Source organism: Dunckerocampus dactyliophorus, chromosome 11 (assembly GCF_027744805.1).
Source record: "Dunckerocampus dactyliophorus isolate RoL2022-P2 chromosome 11, RoL_Ddac_1.1, whole genome shotgun sequence".
Classification (NCBI taxonomy): Eukaryota; Metazoa; Chordata; class Actinopteri; order Syngnathiformes; family Syngnathidae; genus Dunckerocampus; species Dunckerocampus dactyliophorus.
Window position 1 is genome coordinate 7,993,786 of NC_072829.1, and position 17,506 is coordinate 8,011,291.

General features: G+C 41.2%; 3 protein-coding genes across 4 annotated transcripts; 2 read left to right on the top strand and 1 right to left on the bottom strand.

Moving 5' to 3' along the window:
• Positions 1-93: 93 nt before the first annotated feature.
• On the bottom strand, positions 94-5,753 carry cops6 (COP9 signalosome subunit 6). The gene is made up of 10 exons (XM_054792070.1): positions 5,702-5,753; positions 5,157-5,282; positions 4,945-5,076; positions 4,784-4,872; positions 4,644-4,706; positions 4,509-4,556; positions 4,324-4,438; positions 4,167-4,259; positions 492-592; positions 94-419 (listed from the first exon to the last, which is right to left on the bottom strand). The coding sequence occupies exons 1-10, from the start codon at positions 5,742-5,744 to the stop codon at positions 279-281; spliced, it is 951 nt and encodes a 316-aa protein (XP_054648045.1). The 5' UTR covers positions 5,745-5,753; the 3' UTR covers positions 94-278.
• Positions 5,754-6,003: 250 nt separating this feature from the next.
• On the top strand, positions 6,004-8,149 carry LOC129189993 (F-box/LRR-repeat protein 12-like). Its single transcript, XM_054792256.1, has 3 exons — positions 6,004-6,189; positions 6,286-6,361; positions 6,627-8,149. The coding sequence occupies exons 1-3, from the start codon at positions 6,089-6,091 to the stop codon at positions 7,644-7,646; spliced, it is 1,197 nt and encodes a 398-aa protein (XP_054648231.1). The 5' UTR covers positions 6,004-6,088; the 3' UTR covers positions 7,647-8,149.
• Positions 8,150-8,520: 371 nt separating this feature from the next.
• Positions 8,521-15,770, top strand: aurkb (aurora kinase B). 2 transcript variants are annotated; one of them, XM_054792083.1, is made up of 9 exons: positions 8,521-8,633; positions 9,285-9,323; positions 9,583-9,667; positions 9,758-9,803; positions 9,876-10,064; positions 11,328-11,466; positions 11,551-11,699; positions 14,005-14,179; positions 15,313-15,770. In XM_054792083.1, the coding sequence occupies exons 1-9, from the start codon at positions 8,628-8,630 to the stop codon at positions 15,484-15,486; spliced, it is 1,002 nt and encodes a 333-aa protein (XP_054648058.1). In that variant the 5' UTR covers positions 8,521-8,627; the 3' UTR covers positions 15,487-15,770. The 2 variants fall into 2 exon arrangements, with proteins under 2 accessions (XP_054648058.1, XP_054648061.1); XM_054792086.1 differs by lacking the exon at positions 8,521-8,633 and having other exon boundaries at positions 9,880-10,064.
• The last annotated feature ends 1,736 nt before the right edge of the window (positions 15,771-17,506 follow it).

Consider the following 17,506-nt stretch of genomic DNA (forward strand, 5'->3'; position numbering starts at 1 on the left):
TGTTTTAAAAAAAAAAGCACACTGCTGACGTGTTGAAAAAAGTGTAGAGCCCCTTTAAGAGGCAGAGAAGGAAACGCTATGGAAAGTCCTATGGAAAAACAATAACAGTAAACATTTTATTACATACATAACGATCAAATTAGAATTCAACAAAAACGGGTAAAATGTTCATTTCCAGTGGTGAGAGCCTTGGTTTGTTTACTGGTGTCGCAAGGTGCTTTGGCCTACACTTGTCGGTGTCTTGATAACAAAAATAAACCAAAAAAAAGCCTTCAGAATCAGAAAAAGAGTCCTCGCATCCTGCGGCCGATGCCCTGTCGGTCATAGAGGACGTTGAACTTGTTGATGAACTGGTTCATGCTGTTGCATGACTTGGTGATGGTGCCCAAGTAGGCCATGAGGCCCACGTCGTTGCATTGCTGCGGGGGAGACACAAGGGGGCGACGTCACAACACAGCAGCTGGTGTTTTTTGAGGGGCGGAGGGTCTTACATCATAGAAGTCTGTTTTAAACTTGATGGTGCTGAGGACCGGCAGTCTGTGGCACAGGGCGTTAGCTTCTCGCAGGATCTCGTGGTTAAAGGGAACCTCTCCTGTCGGACCAAGAAAAGGCCAAAAACATTACATTAAAACATGAAGCACCATACAGCAAACTAAATACAGTGTTCCCTTGTTTATCACGGGGAATAGATTCCCAAAATAGCCTGCAATTGCTGAAATCTGCGAAGTAGCCAACTTTATTTTTTATTTTATTTTTTTACAATGATTATATATGTTTTAAGGCTGTAAAACCCCTCACCATACACTTTATACACTTTTCTCAGACGGGCATTAACATTTTCTCACATTCCTCTCTTGTTTAAACACTTTCAAAGTTTAAATTTGGTTAGAATTTTAAAGATCAACCTACGCGGTTGGACACAAGAAATTATTAAGTGACGCACGCGTATTCACTCCTCCTCTGTAGCGTTTTTGGATCCTTGTTAAAACATACTGCAGCTGCCGTCGTCGTCATCCTACTCCTTGAACCAAAGATTCATTTAGCCGGTTAGCTTCTTCTTCTATTGTTTATTGGCGGTTAGCAAGCAGCTCACACAGAAAGTTTGCTAGGGACCATTGACCACAACGGGAAACAGCACGAAGGAAACTGATTGATAATGGTCTACGGCCGATCTGGACGCAAAACACAATGGACGGGTTCACCCTTCGCCAATAAGGACTGTTGGGGTCTATATTGTCTACGGTGGGTTCGTAATATGCTCCTACAGGCCCGTAAACACATACTGAGACTAGGTGGAGCCGCACACGTCTTCAACTCTCACATGAGTATACAACAGCCTCTACTGGTAGCAGTAGAAAATACAATAACAGACACATCCAACAGAGCACTGATAGATCGCTCTAATACACCACAAGGACGCAGAAACACAATGCGCATTCATACACTGTTAAAAAAAAGAAGAAGCAAAATTGCACTTTAAAAAAAACGCAAAACGGCAAATCCGTGAAAAGGTGAACCGCAATGTAGCAAGGGAACACTGTTCAGATGCACTCAAAATCATTCAACACCCTCCATGTAAATTACATTCATTTACAGTATAAACTTCCAATAGTGGCCATTTATCGTATTACTCGTTTTGAGCTATTAAATTCCTGTAATTTCTTGGTTTATTGCAAACTGCTGCAAGTTTATGAACTTTACAAATAAGTAATTTGCAATGGGAGAGGCATAAAATAATTACATCCATAAAGACTTAAAGATTTTACATTATTTTTTTAACCAAGAAATAATTTTCATATTTATATATATATATATATATATATATATACAGACCCTTTCCAAAAAATTAGAATGTCATGGAAAAGTTGTTTCATTTCCATAATTCTATTAAAAAAATTAAACTTTCATAGATTATAGATTCAGGGCCCACAATTTAAACGATTTCAAGTATTTATTTGTTTATTTTTACATAATTTGGGCTTCCAGCTCATTAAACCCACGAAAACAGGAATTCAAAAAATTAGAATACTGTGAAGAAATCAGCCCAAATTTTGCAGGGCATGAATGTTTTAAACTGAGTGTCACACACTAATCATCTACTAAACTCAAATCACCTGCACAGGCTTCCCCAGGTGTCATTAAATTGCTTCAGTTTGGTTCAATTGTCTCAGTTCGGTTCAATATGGGGAAGACTGCAGACATGACAACTGGCCAGAAGACCATCATTGATACCCTCCATAGGATGGGTAAGCCACAAAAGTTCACAGCTAAGAAGGCTGGCTGTTCACAGAGTGCTGTGTCCAAGCATATCAATGGAAAGTCTCGAGGAAGGGCAAAATGTAGCAGGAGAAGATGCACCAGCAAAAGAGATGACCGTGGACTTCAGTGGATTATCAAACAGGGAAGATTCAAGAATCTGGCAGAGATCCAGAAAGAGTGGAATGAGGCGGGAGTCACAGCTTCAAAAACCACCACATTCAGACGCATCCGGGAGATGGGCTACAACTGTCGGGTTCCTCGGGTCAAGCCACTTCTGAACCTGAGCCAACGTAGGAAGCGTCTCCACTGGGCCAAGGAGAAGAAGGACTGGACTGCTGGCCAGTGGTCCAAGGTCCTCTTTTCCGATGAAAGTAAAGTGTGCCTTTCATTTGGGAATCACGGTCCAAGGGTTTGGAGGAAGACGAGTGAGGAACAGAACCCAAGCTGCCTGAGGTCCAGTGTGAAAAATCCACAGTCCGTCATGATTTGGGGTGCAATGTCCGGTGCAGGTGTTGGTAAACTCTGCTTTCTTAAATCCAAGGTCACCGCAACAGTCGACCAGAATGTTTTAGAGGACTTCATGATTCCTTCTGCTGAGGATCTGTATGGAGATGCAGATTTCATCTTCCAGCAGGACCTGGCCCCTGCCCATACCGCCAGAAGCACCAAAACCTGGTTTGATGCCCATGCCATCACAGTGCTTGACTGGCCAGCCAACTCACCGGACCTAAACCCCATTGAGAATCTATGGGGTATTCTCAAGAGGAAAATGAGGGGCACCAGACCCAACAACAAAGAAGAGCTGACAGCAAGCATCAAGGAAATCTGGGCTTCCATAACTCCCAGGCAATGCCACAGGCTGATTGCTTCAATGCCACGTGGCATCGAGGCAGTGATTAAGGCAAAGGGATTCCCAACCAAGTATTGAAGATTGACATGTCCTTTTGAAAGCACCATATTTTGATTGATTTGATGTGATCCTAATTTCTTTCTTTTTTTCCTGCAAAAACTGAGAAGTAAATGGTGATTTCTTCACAGTATTCTAATTTTTTGAATTCCTGTTTTCATGGGTTTTATGAGCTGGAAGCCCAAATTACGTAAAAATAAACAAACACTTGAAATCGTTTAAATTGTGGGCCCTGAATCTATAATCTATGAAAGTTTAACTTTTTGAGTGGAATTATGGAAATTAAACAACTTTTCCATGACATTCTAATTTTTTGGAAAGGGTCTGTGTATATACACACACACACACACACATATATATATATATATATATATATATGAAAAATGTCAATTTAAAAAATGCTGACAATTATTTTACCATAAAATAAACCAAAAATATCAATTTTTTTGTGTGTTTTGGATTAACAAAACATGCTTTTCATTGGTCAGTGATGTTATAGGGAAAAAATCTGACTGGTTGCCACTGATAAATGTTGAAATGTTGAAAAAACTAAAAGAAAACATTTTAACATAAATGTTTTTCTTAATCTAAATTTAGTTAACATAACTTAATTATTTTACCAAAAGTAATAATTAAATCGATTTTTTTTCATATTTTTTTAAGCCACAAAATGTGGATGCTGTACATGTTTTTCATCGGATATTCACAAGACAAGATAAAGAGCACCATCTAGTGGCACGATGCAAATTACGTTGCACAGGTGAAGTTTCTTGAAAATAGAATACAATTTTAAAAACCTGTGACAGCTAAATGCTTCCAATTAAGTTAAAGACGATGAGAGATGTTATAACAGAAGGCTAAGAAACATGGAATCCTGCAAAAGCCGAAGTAGCACATGTGGCATCAAACAGAACTTGCAATGAAGTGTGAGGGGCCTCAACTTAACGACGTGCTGCAAGGAAGTGTATCATTTCCAGCCTGCTCATTAACAGCGTCTCACCTGCTTCCACCGCTTTGACGTACTCCAGGATGATCTTCACGCGACTGTGCAGCATCTTGATGGCGCTGTGCTGGGCTATAAGGTGCTCAGCGACTGCCACGACAACACAACATATCAGAGCCTTATTTAAGTTTTTTTTGTCCCAAACTTACTTTACCTGTGGAGTTCTCGCCCGTGCCGGTGGCCGTCATGCGGGCCACGTGGTCCACGCCTATCCTCTCGGCCTCCTCCGTAGCGAGGGTGTAGTTCAGCTCGGCAAACAGCATGGTGGCCTGCGTTGGAGAGGACGACGTTGAAAGAAGGCGTTGCTAAAGTATGAGTCAGACTTTGGAGGAAGGTTACCTCGCCGCTGATGATGTCAATGACGGACTCATAAACGCTAACGGGCAGCTGAGGAAGAAAATGGTGGTTAAGTTGTTTGTACACGTTTTTGACACTGGAACAGATAATTTCTATTCCCATTCTTTCCAAACTCACATCAGTGTGTTTGGTCATCGGGTTGAGCTTGAGGAAGAGCGGGCTCTCGATGATCTCACACACCTGACAGGAGAAGACATAACAATCAAGGTTGTATTTAATTGAATAGTATTAAGAGGATTTTCGCTCTGTTAATCCACCTGTTTGTGAATGTGGATGTCAGACTGGTCCGGTGGCCCGCCGGTGGTGTACCAGCCCAAGAACTCCATGTCTTTGAACACCTGTTTGACTGTGAAGGCACACATAAGTACAGTAACACTATTTACCAAACACCAAAGCCATTTTTTTCATGAAAGCTCACATTGCTCCTCCTTGGTGTAGTAGTACTCCTTGTCAATGTGCACTTTGTCATCGATGGTGTGTGAGAGCAGCTCAAAAGAGTTCATCACCTCGATGTTTCGGCCCTCCTGCTTCCCGATGAGAGCGCCGATGACTGGAACATGAGAGATAACCACAGAGATGACACAACAGTCCAGCATGAGAGACACACACACATACGACAAATAAGCCGACCTTGCATCGGTCGGCCCTCTTGTGAGCGGATACGTATCCAGTGGTCGGATATGTTGAGGATGACAAGAGGATGCAAAGCCACGGAGACACTGCCGGTCATCCCTGAGGCCATCACACTGGGGCTCGCTGCAGACACACAATAGAAGAAACATCCAGGTTCATTTCTTAACAATTAAGAACCCAACAGTGTACAGTGTAGTTTGTGTTGTGTTGTCAGTGTTGGGCTAAAAGCAACAATATGACATCCTAATGGGATTGGGGTGCCGGGACTAACTTCACAATATTATCTGTCTCATTTGTTATAATGGTGCAGTGACACAGATTGAGTTTGATAAACAAAGAGGGGAATATTGACTCAAACTAGTTCATTTGTTGATATATTTTACAACAAGCCAAACCCGTGTCAGACAACTAGCAGCCTGGGAGATTTAATATGGCAAATTCTTCGCCACAAACGGACAGACTTGTATTTAGACATGACATACGTGTGAAGTTGTGTTGCTATGATGGGAAGTATTTGAATAAATGTACAAATAAATACTCGCCTGCCCCGTCTACTTCCATTCCGCCGCCGTTGCTGGTCGCCATCTTGTCCAGAGAGCGCGCATGCGCTGTGGGTTTCTGAACTTCACGTTCAGCTAGAATGACTATGTTTACATTTTTTTTAATTAATCAACATATATTAATATATGACTGAGAGAGATTTTTTTTAAGAAAATGTATACATTTTACACATTAACACATTACCATTATTATTATTATTATTATATTTACAGTTTTCATTTCGTTTACAAAGTGACACCGGATCCTGCAGTCAAGCAGCTGTTTCCGGCGGAGTGTTGATGAAGGCGCACCCCGGTGGTGCTTCAGCATTTTTGTCCGTCCGACACACACACACACAGAGAGAAAGTGTCAACAATTTGGTTTACATAATGGATGAATTTACACCTTGTAACCTCAACTACCTTCCAGAAAACATCTTACTTGACGTGCTGTCATATTTGAGCGTTCGTGAGCTCGTCCGAGCTGGAAGGTAAGATAATAATAAAGCTTCCCCGCATTGATCTTGATGACAATAACCGCTCCCTGACTCATGATTGAAGTATTGTATTAAATGGCGTCCTTTCAGAGTGTGTAAGAGATGGAGACGCCTTGTGAGGGATCAAAGACTGTGGAGACTTGTCGACCTGACTGCGTGGAAAGGGGTAAGAAGAAGTGAACCTTTTATGTGGCACCATCTTCACCTCTAGCTCTTATTTTTGCCTCTAAAATTGTATCTTGCATTTTTTGTTTTGGTTTCGTAGTAGTGCGGTTGGTTTGTGTACACTAACTTGGTCCTGTTGACAAAGTGTGCCTCTCTTTACCCAGACTTGTTCCTGATGACATAAAATGTGACAAAGTGTCTTGTCTCTCTACCCTACCATGTTCCCGTTGACATAAAGTGTCTCTCTCCTCTCTTTTCTCCACAAGATGACATCCCGTATTCTGTGGGCCTTGCTCCGCCAGTATCTAGGTTGTGGGCTTCGATGTTTACGCTTGCGTGGTTTGCTCCTCTCTGTCCGAGGAGGCACCTTCCTCTCCGAGGCTTGGCTCAAAGCTTTGTCCACCAAGTGCCCTCGCCTGAGTAGGCTCTACCTTCTGCATGCTGATTTGAGAAGCCTCCCCAGTTGCCAACTCCTGCCTCCATCCCTGAAGGTGTTGGAGCTGCGAGGCTGTGAGCTGCCTCAGGACTTCTTCAACCAGGACCTTCCTACATCGTCTGAAGAGGGTGCTGAAGCCACCTCCAGTGCGAAACAGAAAGGAAGTAGTGGACGTAGCGCTCCGTCAGGGATTTCTATCGAATGTTTAATCCTCAATAATGTCCCTTCTTTCAAAGACCAGCACCTGCAGAGTCTGACGTCATGGCAGAGGCTCAGCCGTTTGGAGTTATGTGACACATTTCGAGTGACCGCTAGCGGGCTCAGGACCTGTGCTGCCAAGGATGGGGCGTGTGGTGTGGAAGGCCTATTTCGGCTTAAGTATCTAGAAATAAGCATCACTACGCGTCAGGGCTACCAGCTGCAAATGGCTTCCTTGGGGTTAGGAGCAGGATGGCTGGGACTCGAGGAGCTGAGCCTTGGCGGCAAGGAGGTAGGACCCGGGTTGCTCTGCGCGAGCCGCCTGAAGGACCTGAAGCGCCTCTATCTAAAGGCCTGCACCCTCAGCGAGATGCAGATTGTGCGGAGTTGTAGAATGCTCCGCGGCCTCTCCGGGCTCCACAGACTGGAGTTTTTGGATGTGGTTTTCCAGCCGCGGCTGTGCCCCCCTGAGGGACGAGGTGGCGGCGAGGAGGAGCAGGAGGGCGAGGAGGAACCTGCAGGTGGAGATACTGTCAACAGTGAGAGCAAACCAGATGAACTGATTCCTAATCTGCGTCGCTCCCTGGCTATCCTGCTGCCGTGCTGCACACTCGCTTTCAGCAATTGCTCTGTTCAGAGCAATGCGGACTAAGTGAATGCATCCTTTTTTAACGAACGATTCCTCTGTTATAGCACTCAAAACACGAGCCAAAGTGTTTACACTCCAGTCGAAACAAATGTTTAATTTGATCTTCCAGTATTGATGACGTGGAAAACACAGGTACCACATTATTAGAAACACTTAGATTATCGAATGAGAACAAGTGCCATTTCTTGACTGGACTTCCTGCTGATTCACATGTTGAGGGATCTTTCAAGAATGCCAATTTTAAACTGAGCTATGTTTTTTTGGCCTGATGGAACAAGTTGACATTTTTTTATATAATGTGTTTGACTCTTTTAAATTACTTATATCACACAGGCATTTCTCTTTCTTCTTTTAAATAATGCAAGAAATGTTCATTATGAATAAGATTCCGTCTATCATAAATCCAGTTTTAATACATAAGGCTTCACATATGCTTTTCACATCACGATGCAGAAAGCACAAGTGTTATTTCTGTTGTTCATTTAAATAAAATGCTATGTATTGCATTTTGTGGTATTTTGTGAACAAAACTTTGTAAAAGGAATGAAGGGATAAAAGACAAAAAGGTTTGGACATTTTGACCCACAAACCACTGATTCGGTCATGACCACCACATTATGAATGTAAGATACCAAGCGCTTTACCCTTGTGGTAATCTAATGTAACTTTTTACTTTTATTTATACTATCGTTCTTGTATTTGTAAAGTAAAGAGTGACAAATATCTTTGGATTTAAACCTCGAGTCTAATGCGTATAGTAAACAGTAGAGGGGCGGGTCAATCTCGTTTTCAGCCAATCCTGCAATTTTTTTCCCCATCCTTTTTCCGGGCCCTATTGTCCAATGGGAGCTCTCAGAGACCCGCTGACCAATCAGCTTCGTTTTTCGTGACAGTTTGAAAACGTTGGCGGCGTACCTATTCAGAATAGAACAGAGAAGTTTTTGCCACACATTTGAAGTCATTACCCATTGATTTCCCACGAAGATGCAGGTAAATGTTGTTATATTATTGAAATGATAGTACGATATTCGCCAGCGAGAGTTGACAGTCACTTTTTTTGTGCGTAGTTTGGGTAGTTTTTAGCGAGCTAGCCGACCGTGGTTTAGCATCCATTTTGAATTAAGAGCCTAATTTAGCGCTATATATTTGGTTATATTATGTCAAAACAATACGCGAAATACGTATGTGATGGTACATCGTAGTAGGTGAAACAACGAGCTTAATTTTAAACCCAACAAGTTATAGCTACTTTTAACATCGTTTGGGGCCTTGTCGTCGCTCTTTACCATTGTTCCGAACGATAGTGTCTGTGAACGTCTTTAGTATTGTCCCAGTTACTTACTGCTGTGTTTTTAAAGGCCTGTATGAACAACAACAAAAAATTCAAAAAGCGCTGTAGTATGATGTACAGACATGGAAAAATTGGTTCTTCAGTTTCTTGTTCATTTTAATGTCTGATACCACTAAAGGTACCTTTTTTATTTATGAGCTATATTTGTTATCATGAAAGTATACTACTAGACTGGCCTGTTTTGTATTTATGGCACAACATATGATGGACAAATTGGTTGATTTTTATTTGTGTTATCCTATTATTGAAGAAAAGAATTTGAATTTATTTTGCATTTTTTTCCTTCACAGAATAAAGAGAATTACGAGCCTAGGACTTTCCAGCGGCCGGTAAGATAAAGATTTATTATTTTTAAATAATATGACAATAAGCATGCAGTTATTTATGGGTAGCTTTTGTATTTACAGTAGAGCTTTACCATTGCAGATTGACATAAAAAATGGATGGTGTGGTCGCAGTAGTTTATTCAGTCATCATGCATAACACGTATTACTACAAGTAAAATAGAGTATTGTCATAATAACAGGCTGGTTTAATTATAGTCTTGATAGCAATCATTCACTTGTTGCTATTTTCTACTGTTATTAGTTTGCCACCCCAAGTATGGCGGTGGGCCCGCAGCGCATTTTGATGAAGCCGCGGCCAGACACAACAGACAAAAATGTCATCACAGGTAAAGTGAGCCTCTATGCATAGAGGTACATAGCAGTAAACACTGACTTTAATATTCCTATTACTCATTACTTTTTTTTTTTTTTTTTAGGACCAGGGAGAGAATGTGTCAGTTCGTCTTCCATTCCAGGCGCAAAGTATGTATAGTAGCGTCTGTCTTGGTTGACCTCCTGTGTTTCCTACCTTTTTTGAATCATCACTTTGAACAGGAAGATCACCATTGATGACTTTGACATTGGTCGACCCCTCGGGAAAGGCAAGTTTGGCAACGTGTACCTTGCCAGGGTGAAGAAGATGCACGCCATCGTGGCTCTGAAGGTGCTGTTCAAGTCCGAGATGGAGAAAGAGGGTGTGGAGCACCAGCTGAGGAGAGAGATCGAGATCCAGGCCCGCCTCAAGTAAATGCTCGCACACTCTTTGCCATGCTAAGACTGCAGGAAAGCAAGGCAAATAGAAATAATCTGTTCCAGGGGTCAAACTGTCACCGTCGAAAAACCTTCATTAACTGTACGGAAGTGTTTTGAGTCACATTTTTGCATTCTTAGCTATACAAAGCAAGGTAAAATGTCGCCTTGATAATGAGTGACAACATGCATTGGAAAGCTGGACAAAAGTAACGGGACAAGGCTGTAGTCCATAACATCCTGTTTATATCCTTCTCTTCTCTCAACCCTCAAGGGTAGTCAAGGGTACTCCCTCTTTTGGTGTTCCAAAAAGGCAGAGAAAAGGCAAAGTTGGTTCTTTTGAGTGCTGCACTGTGAGGTCAAGTGATGTTCTGTATGTCATCCATTGTATATCACAGCCATCACCAAACGGTGGACCTCGGTCCGATCCGGTCCGGACCCGTGACCAATTAAAGTGAATGGGGAAATATAATAACTAGGGCAGTCAAAAATAGTGCGGTAACTAATTTATTTAATTGCGTTACATTTTTTAGCCTAAGTAACGCATCTGTTACTTATGGCTCTCTGTTATGACGACAGACGGCGGCACAGTGCATCTCCCCACAGAGTCACACAGTCTGACGCTCTTTTATAACTTGAAGTTGTATGACAACCCCATCAGCAATGTAGTGCATCGACAGTGACTTCCACTTGGTCCCATGAGTCCAGTTCTGGTCGGATTTCTGTGACGAGGAATGTAGTTCCGCTTAGTTGCTGGGGCCATTTAAGTAAAGAGTTTGGCTATGTGTTCAAAAGAGCAATACATTTGCATCAAAAAAATGCCGCCTCGAAAAAAATCAAACCACAAATCGCTGGTGTTATATTTGTCTCCCGTCGTATCTCTGCGCACTGTCGCCTCTCCATTCTTGTGTATGTGATTAAGACACTCTCATCTTCTTCCGCTGGGGAACACACATTAACAAGATGGACGCGGCGCTTGTATATTTTGTTCATTAAAGATGCTAAAACAAAATCCAACATGGCTCAATATATGCAAAGCTCTCTGAACAAAACGTCCACGTTTTAGTTTTGTCTTATAGATGACAAAGCAAATTAGTGTAATGTCTAATAATACAGTATACATAGCATTAACAAATGCATTTTATTTTTAGAATATATCTAGAGCCAAAAAAAGCAGCAGGCTGAAAATGGTCCCCCTGCTGCACTTTAGACACCCACCTCCTGTTAATTATAATAATTATTTTACCCTCTTTTCAGGCATCCCAACATCCTGCGCTTTTACAACTACTTCCACGATCGAAAGAGGGTGTTTCTGGTGCTGGAGTACGCTCCACGTGGCGAAATGTACAAGGAGCTGCAAAGGTGTGGACGATTTGATGAGAAGCGCGCCGCCACTGTAAGTACATCCCGCTGTAATACATATGAAGCCAATATTGCTGCTTTCAATGATTTTATAATTGAAATCACCTCTATGAACCAGTACATGGAGGAGATATCTGACGCACTACAGTACTGCCACGAGAGGAAGGTGATCCATCGCGACATCAAGCCAGAGAATCTGCTTCTTGGCTATCGCGGAGAGCTAAAAATAGCCGACTTCGGTTGGTCCGTGCACGCACCTTCTCTCAGGTAAACTGTGTGCGTGTGTTTTTTGGGGGAGGGAATTACATATTAGTGATGCACGATAAAAAAAAATAAAAAAAAACATTCAAGGTGATACCAAACAACTCAAACAATGCTGGATTTGACAAAGTGTACCTGCATGTTTGTCCTGGACCAAATAGATATAGATGTTATTGTGACTGCACAGAATATACAACAAAACTTTATTCGGTGGTGTCACTTCCATTACTAAATATCATGACATTGCTACAATTTAATAAAACATTTTAAAAAAATAACGGCGACCCAAAAGTTCGGAGCGTGGGTCAGAGTGGTTTGCTGGCCAACTGGGGCCGGTGTCTTGCGCGATGGGAGCGAGGCCGCTTCTTTGGCGGTGCGGGTGTCTTCGTGGGCTTTTGGGTGGATGGTGGGGTTTGGTGTGTTGAGGGTGCAGACCGTTAGCTAGCTACCTACCTACCTAGCTGGTGGGCATGCGAGGTGTCTGAGGCAGCGGTGAGGTCCCACAACAAAACACGTGTGTTTACAGCACGTCACACAGAGGAGAAAAGGAGTGCTTGATTTGCTCAAGCTAACCCACCTACAGCACAGTACGGTACCGTAAATTCCAGTGTATAAGCTGCGCCTATTTTCTTAAACTTTGAACCCTGTGGCTTATACAGCAGTGGGCTAATTTATGGCTAAATTGTAATGTCGTGACGTCTCTTTTATTTCAGAACTACTACTAATTGTTTTAATACCGTGCCGCTCGCAAGTCAGTGAGGAAAACGATCACTCTTTCTTTGTCAGGAGCTATTAGTGCACTCACAACAAGCTTATCAACCCACTGGTTGTCAGTGGAGGTCAGTGTACCTGTATGTATACCAGTATAACAACATAACAGTCTGACTCATGGTGTCATCCTATAGCAGGGGTCACCACTTGTTTTTTCTTGTGAGAGCTACTTTTAGAACACGAAAAAAGGCCAAGAGCTACTAATTTTTGGAACATTTATTTTCATTGTTTATTTCAACCCAAACAAAGCGATTATGCTTGTTTTACCAGAACATTAACAAAATGCTGGTATCCACAACTCACATCTTGTATTTCAGAATGCATTTCTTTAGAGTGTTTCACATTATTAACTGAAAAGCAGGCTTGAGGGCGCCTCATGTTGTCGTGGGGGGCTAACTGGTGCCCGCGGGCACCACGTTGGTGACCCCTGTCCTATAGGAACACGTTCTAAACACGCCACTAAATTCATCATACAGTCACTTAAAACATAAAAGGTGGATATAGTGTACCCTCACTACATCGTGGTTCACCTTTCGAGGATTCGCTGTTTTGTGGATTTTTTTTTAAAGTGCAATTAGCTTTTTTTATTATTAGTATTTTTTTTATTTATTTATTTAATACAGCGTATGAACATGTGTTCTGTGTCCTTCTAGAGCAGGGGTGTCAAACTCATTTTCATTGAGGGCCACATCGCAGTTACGGCTGCCCTCAGAGGGCCACTTGTAACTGTCAGTATATATGAATATAAATTTGAATAGAACCTCATGATATTATTACACAATTGCCCATGCATTAGATTATTATATTTGTACTAACAAATTGATGGATAACTTGCTCTGAAATGAGAAGTAAAGTGAGAATGTCATGGTGACAAGCAGACATTCAAGTATTTATTTTTGAAAAATGCATGGAATATCTTGCTGCATGATTAGATAATACTGACTTTTAGAAGAACTGCATGAAGTAACATTTTTCAGAATGACGGATCAAATACATTTAGAAGGACAAAGGTGAAGTGCATTATTGATATGCATTATTCCCGAGGTTTCGCGGGCCACATAAAATGATGTGGCGGGCCACATCTGGCCCCCCGGGCCTTGTGTTTGATTAGAGCGATCTATCTGTGCTCTGTTGTATGTGTTCGTCATTGTATTTACTACTGCTACCAGTAGAGGGTGTTGTATACTCATGTTGAAGACGTGTGCAGCTTCACCTCTGTGGGGTTACATGTCTGTACGAGCCTATCAGGAACCCACAGTAAACAATAGCTGGCTACCTATAGAGCCATAACAGTCCTTATTGGCTAAGGGTGAACCCGCCCATTGTGTTCTGCGTCCTGATTGGCTGTAGACCATTGTCAATCAATCTACTTTGTGCCGTCGCTAGCAAAATTGCTAACTGTGTCGTTTGTTGTTTTTTTTACTATTTCATGTTATCCACTTTATCGGTATGTCATAATTCTTTATCAGCCTGTTTAATTATCGTGCACCCCTAGTATGTATCATTAGGAACAGTTTGTCATGCACGATTGTCTGTGCAGACGTCGTACAATGTGCGGCACGCTGGACTACCTGCCTCCTGAGATGGTCGAGGGCCACACCCACAGCGAGAAGGTGGACCTGTGGTGCATCGGGGTCCTCTGCTACGAATGCCTGGTGGGGAACCCGCCCTTTGAGACGTCCAACCATGCCGAAACGTACAAAAGAATCATGAAGGTTGGTGGACACTTCTCTTAGAAATGATAGACAGATAGTAGCAATACATCGTGGACACATATATGAAAGCCAAAACCTTCCACACGCATGTTGAAGCTGGACAAGTACTGGTCTTTCAACACATGGCCGTAACTTCATTTGTAAACTCTTCTTAACGTCGCTTTATGGAATAAGTGTTGCCCAAAGGCCACAAAAAGACAAAGCGTGTTACTTCTTTTGGTCACTCAACTGAGGTCTTGAGATGTACTCCGTTTTTTTTTTTTTTGTTGTTGTTTTTTTTGGTCCAGACCTGATTTGAATTGGAGGAAGTGAAAAGGCTGCTAATGGTCCCCGGGCCGTACTTTGGACACCACTGCACTAGTTGACCTTAACAAAACATACTTGTTTACACACGACACTTTTTGGCCAACTTAAGCATAAAAATATATATTTTTGTAATAAGCATTAAATATATATATTTAAGAATGTTTAATATTATTTTCCTTTTAAATACAGATTATAAAAATTGAGTGAGTTTTGTTTAAAAAAAAAAAAATTGTTTTAAACCCCCGCTTTTCACAGGGCATACATTCTGGGACCGTCAGCTAATGGTGAAAAACCACGAGTAATTGCCAGATCACTGGTGTATGTGAGTGACAGGAAGAAAGCTCTGATTGTGATGGGGGTGGGGAGCCATTTGGTGCCACCTGTTGGTTTGCATGTGTAAATGTCCCTGAAAACCTCTTCACTATAAGATGACCTATCTTTTTTTTTTTTTTTTTTTTTTTTTTTTTTTTTTGAGGGAAAAAGTATACAGGACAAAAATTTTGACACACACAACCCCAACCCCATTAACAAGGCAAGAAATTCCACTAAGTAACCCTGACCTCATGAAGGTCAATGAGAGAACACCATGGGTTTGCAGCGCTATCAAAAAAGCAAAGGGTGGCTACTTTGAAGAATCTAAAATATAAGACATATTTAGAGTTATTTCACACTTTTCTTCAGTACATAATTCCACGTGTTCATTCATAGTTTTGAGAATGTACAATGTAAATAGTCATGGAAATTAAGAAAACGCATTGAATGAGAAGGTGTCCAAACTTTTGGCCTGTACTGTGTATTTGAGTGAACAAAGTATTTTCTATTTTCAGGTGGATCTGAAGTTCCCTCGCATTATCACTGACGGCGCACGAGACCTGATCTCCAAGCTGCTCCGCCACTGCCCTAACGATCGCCTCTCACTACAGAGCGTCATTGATCACCCGTGGGTGCGTTCCAACTCCCGCCGGGTCTTGCCTCCCATCTACCCTGCTGAAACCTCGTGAGCACCCCCCCCTCCAAGGCTGCCTCTCCAGGCTGGTTTTGTTTTGTTTTGGTTTTAAATTCTGTCCACTTTCATTCCACTGCTGTGGTTTTGTGGTGCATAGAAATTCATCATTTTATATATTGTACAGTGTGGTGTATTTTATCTGTTTGTCATCAAGAGGTATTGTTTTATTGTCATCTATTCACTGAAAAATGTTTCTGATGGTATTGGCACCAAAGTACTTCTCAACGCTGCCTTGAGATGTGTGGGTTTTTTTAAATAAAGCTACAAATTCTAATAAAAATCATAATCTTGTTGTTGGATGAGTTAGTTATTACAAGGGAGGTGGTTTTAAAGTGAAATATAGGAAAATGTATGTTAACGTACTGTAGCATCAGATAAACAATGGACAGACACCTCTTTGTACAGCTATGGTTGTAAATTCAAAGCTTACCAAAAGGGATGTCCCGATCCGATCTTTAGGATCGGGATCGGCTGCCGATCTGTATTTTGAAGATCAGATAATATTGTCTTACGCCACAAAATCGGGCCGATCCGGTTGCCGTATAACATTCAGAACTCTGGGCCACAAGCCAACATGGTAGGTGCGGTAATGCACCTCAAAGATGGTTGCCACCCGCAAGAAGAAGAAAACGCAACACCACAGTGCAGACATGTCCGTGGTGTACCACGGTAAAGTTAGTTTCACGTTGGATATTCAGCTTTGTAGCTACAGCGGTAGTTCCCCCTCACTGTGCCCGGACTGCTTTGTAATTGTGCGGGGAGCTCACACGGGAAGTGCTGCTCTAACCTAAATTACTATTTCAATGAAGAGAGTTTATTTTAAAAAAAAAAAGCCATATTATAAAATTATATAAATGAGTCCTACCCTAAAAGTATTTTGCACGCCCATTTTTTTCCAATTTTATCTTTTATTGGATGGACTTTTATTGGATTTATTGGAAGGCCCTGACTCACAGAGGTTTGTTACAAAAGCCAAACAATATGGTTGGTCGTGCTGTGTAATAAAGTAAATTCAGCAATACATTGGTCGCATTATTTTTAATGCTTTGAAAGTCTTTTTTCATAACTATATTCAATTCCACAAATTCATTTTTGTAGCAAAAGCTTATTAAAAAAAGCATCGGTATCGGATCGGCAAGACTATTACAAAAATCGGATCAGAAGCCAAAAAATGCAAAACAAAGAGAAGAGTGTTTGGTGATGGATTTTTTATGCTTCAAAAGAGAGAAATATATTTAAACTCTTTTTTTTTACGTGCCTTGGCCATGAGTTTGAACCTTAGTTGCTAAGTTTAGATTCAAATTTATCATAAAGCTACATTTTTGACAGCCATCTAACTATTATCAATGCTTTGGTTGTCATTGCAGATTTTTCATCAATAATGAGACAAGCCACTTGCCAAGCTTCTCAACTTTTATTTGATGTATTTGGTATGTAGAATTCATCATCTTAAACATATACTGGAAATGTGATCATGAGCCACTCTAAATTATATAAACATATTTAGTGTGTGAGAAAAAATGAGGCAACAAATACCAACTTTTAAATTAATAAATGTAATTAAATATTTAAGCAATAAATATGACTTGCATAAAAACTGCACACCAACTGCAGCCAATAATAATAATAACATGTACACACCAAATATGAAAATAAATAAGTCATATAAAATAATGAATAAAAAAACATATTAAATGGTAAAACAAGTACACAACAGCAACTAACTTTAAAAAATCATGTGATCGTGGATGTGGAGCCACAAGCAGGAACAAATATTGAGCAGAATCGGACAAAGAAAAAGGTTATTTTGAATGGTAGGTTTAGCTTCAAAACCCTGGCAGATGGCTCTAGCAACAAGACCAAAGTTATTTGTATCTACTGTCGCTGTGAGTTGAGTTGTCAAGGTGCCTGTGTTGACAGTGGGGGCCTCAGACTGTAAAACATTTGAATTGTAATTATTAAAAGGTTCAAATCATATCTACAGTACCTATAGTTGATTTATTATGAGCCAGTAC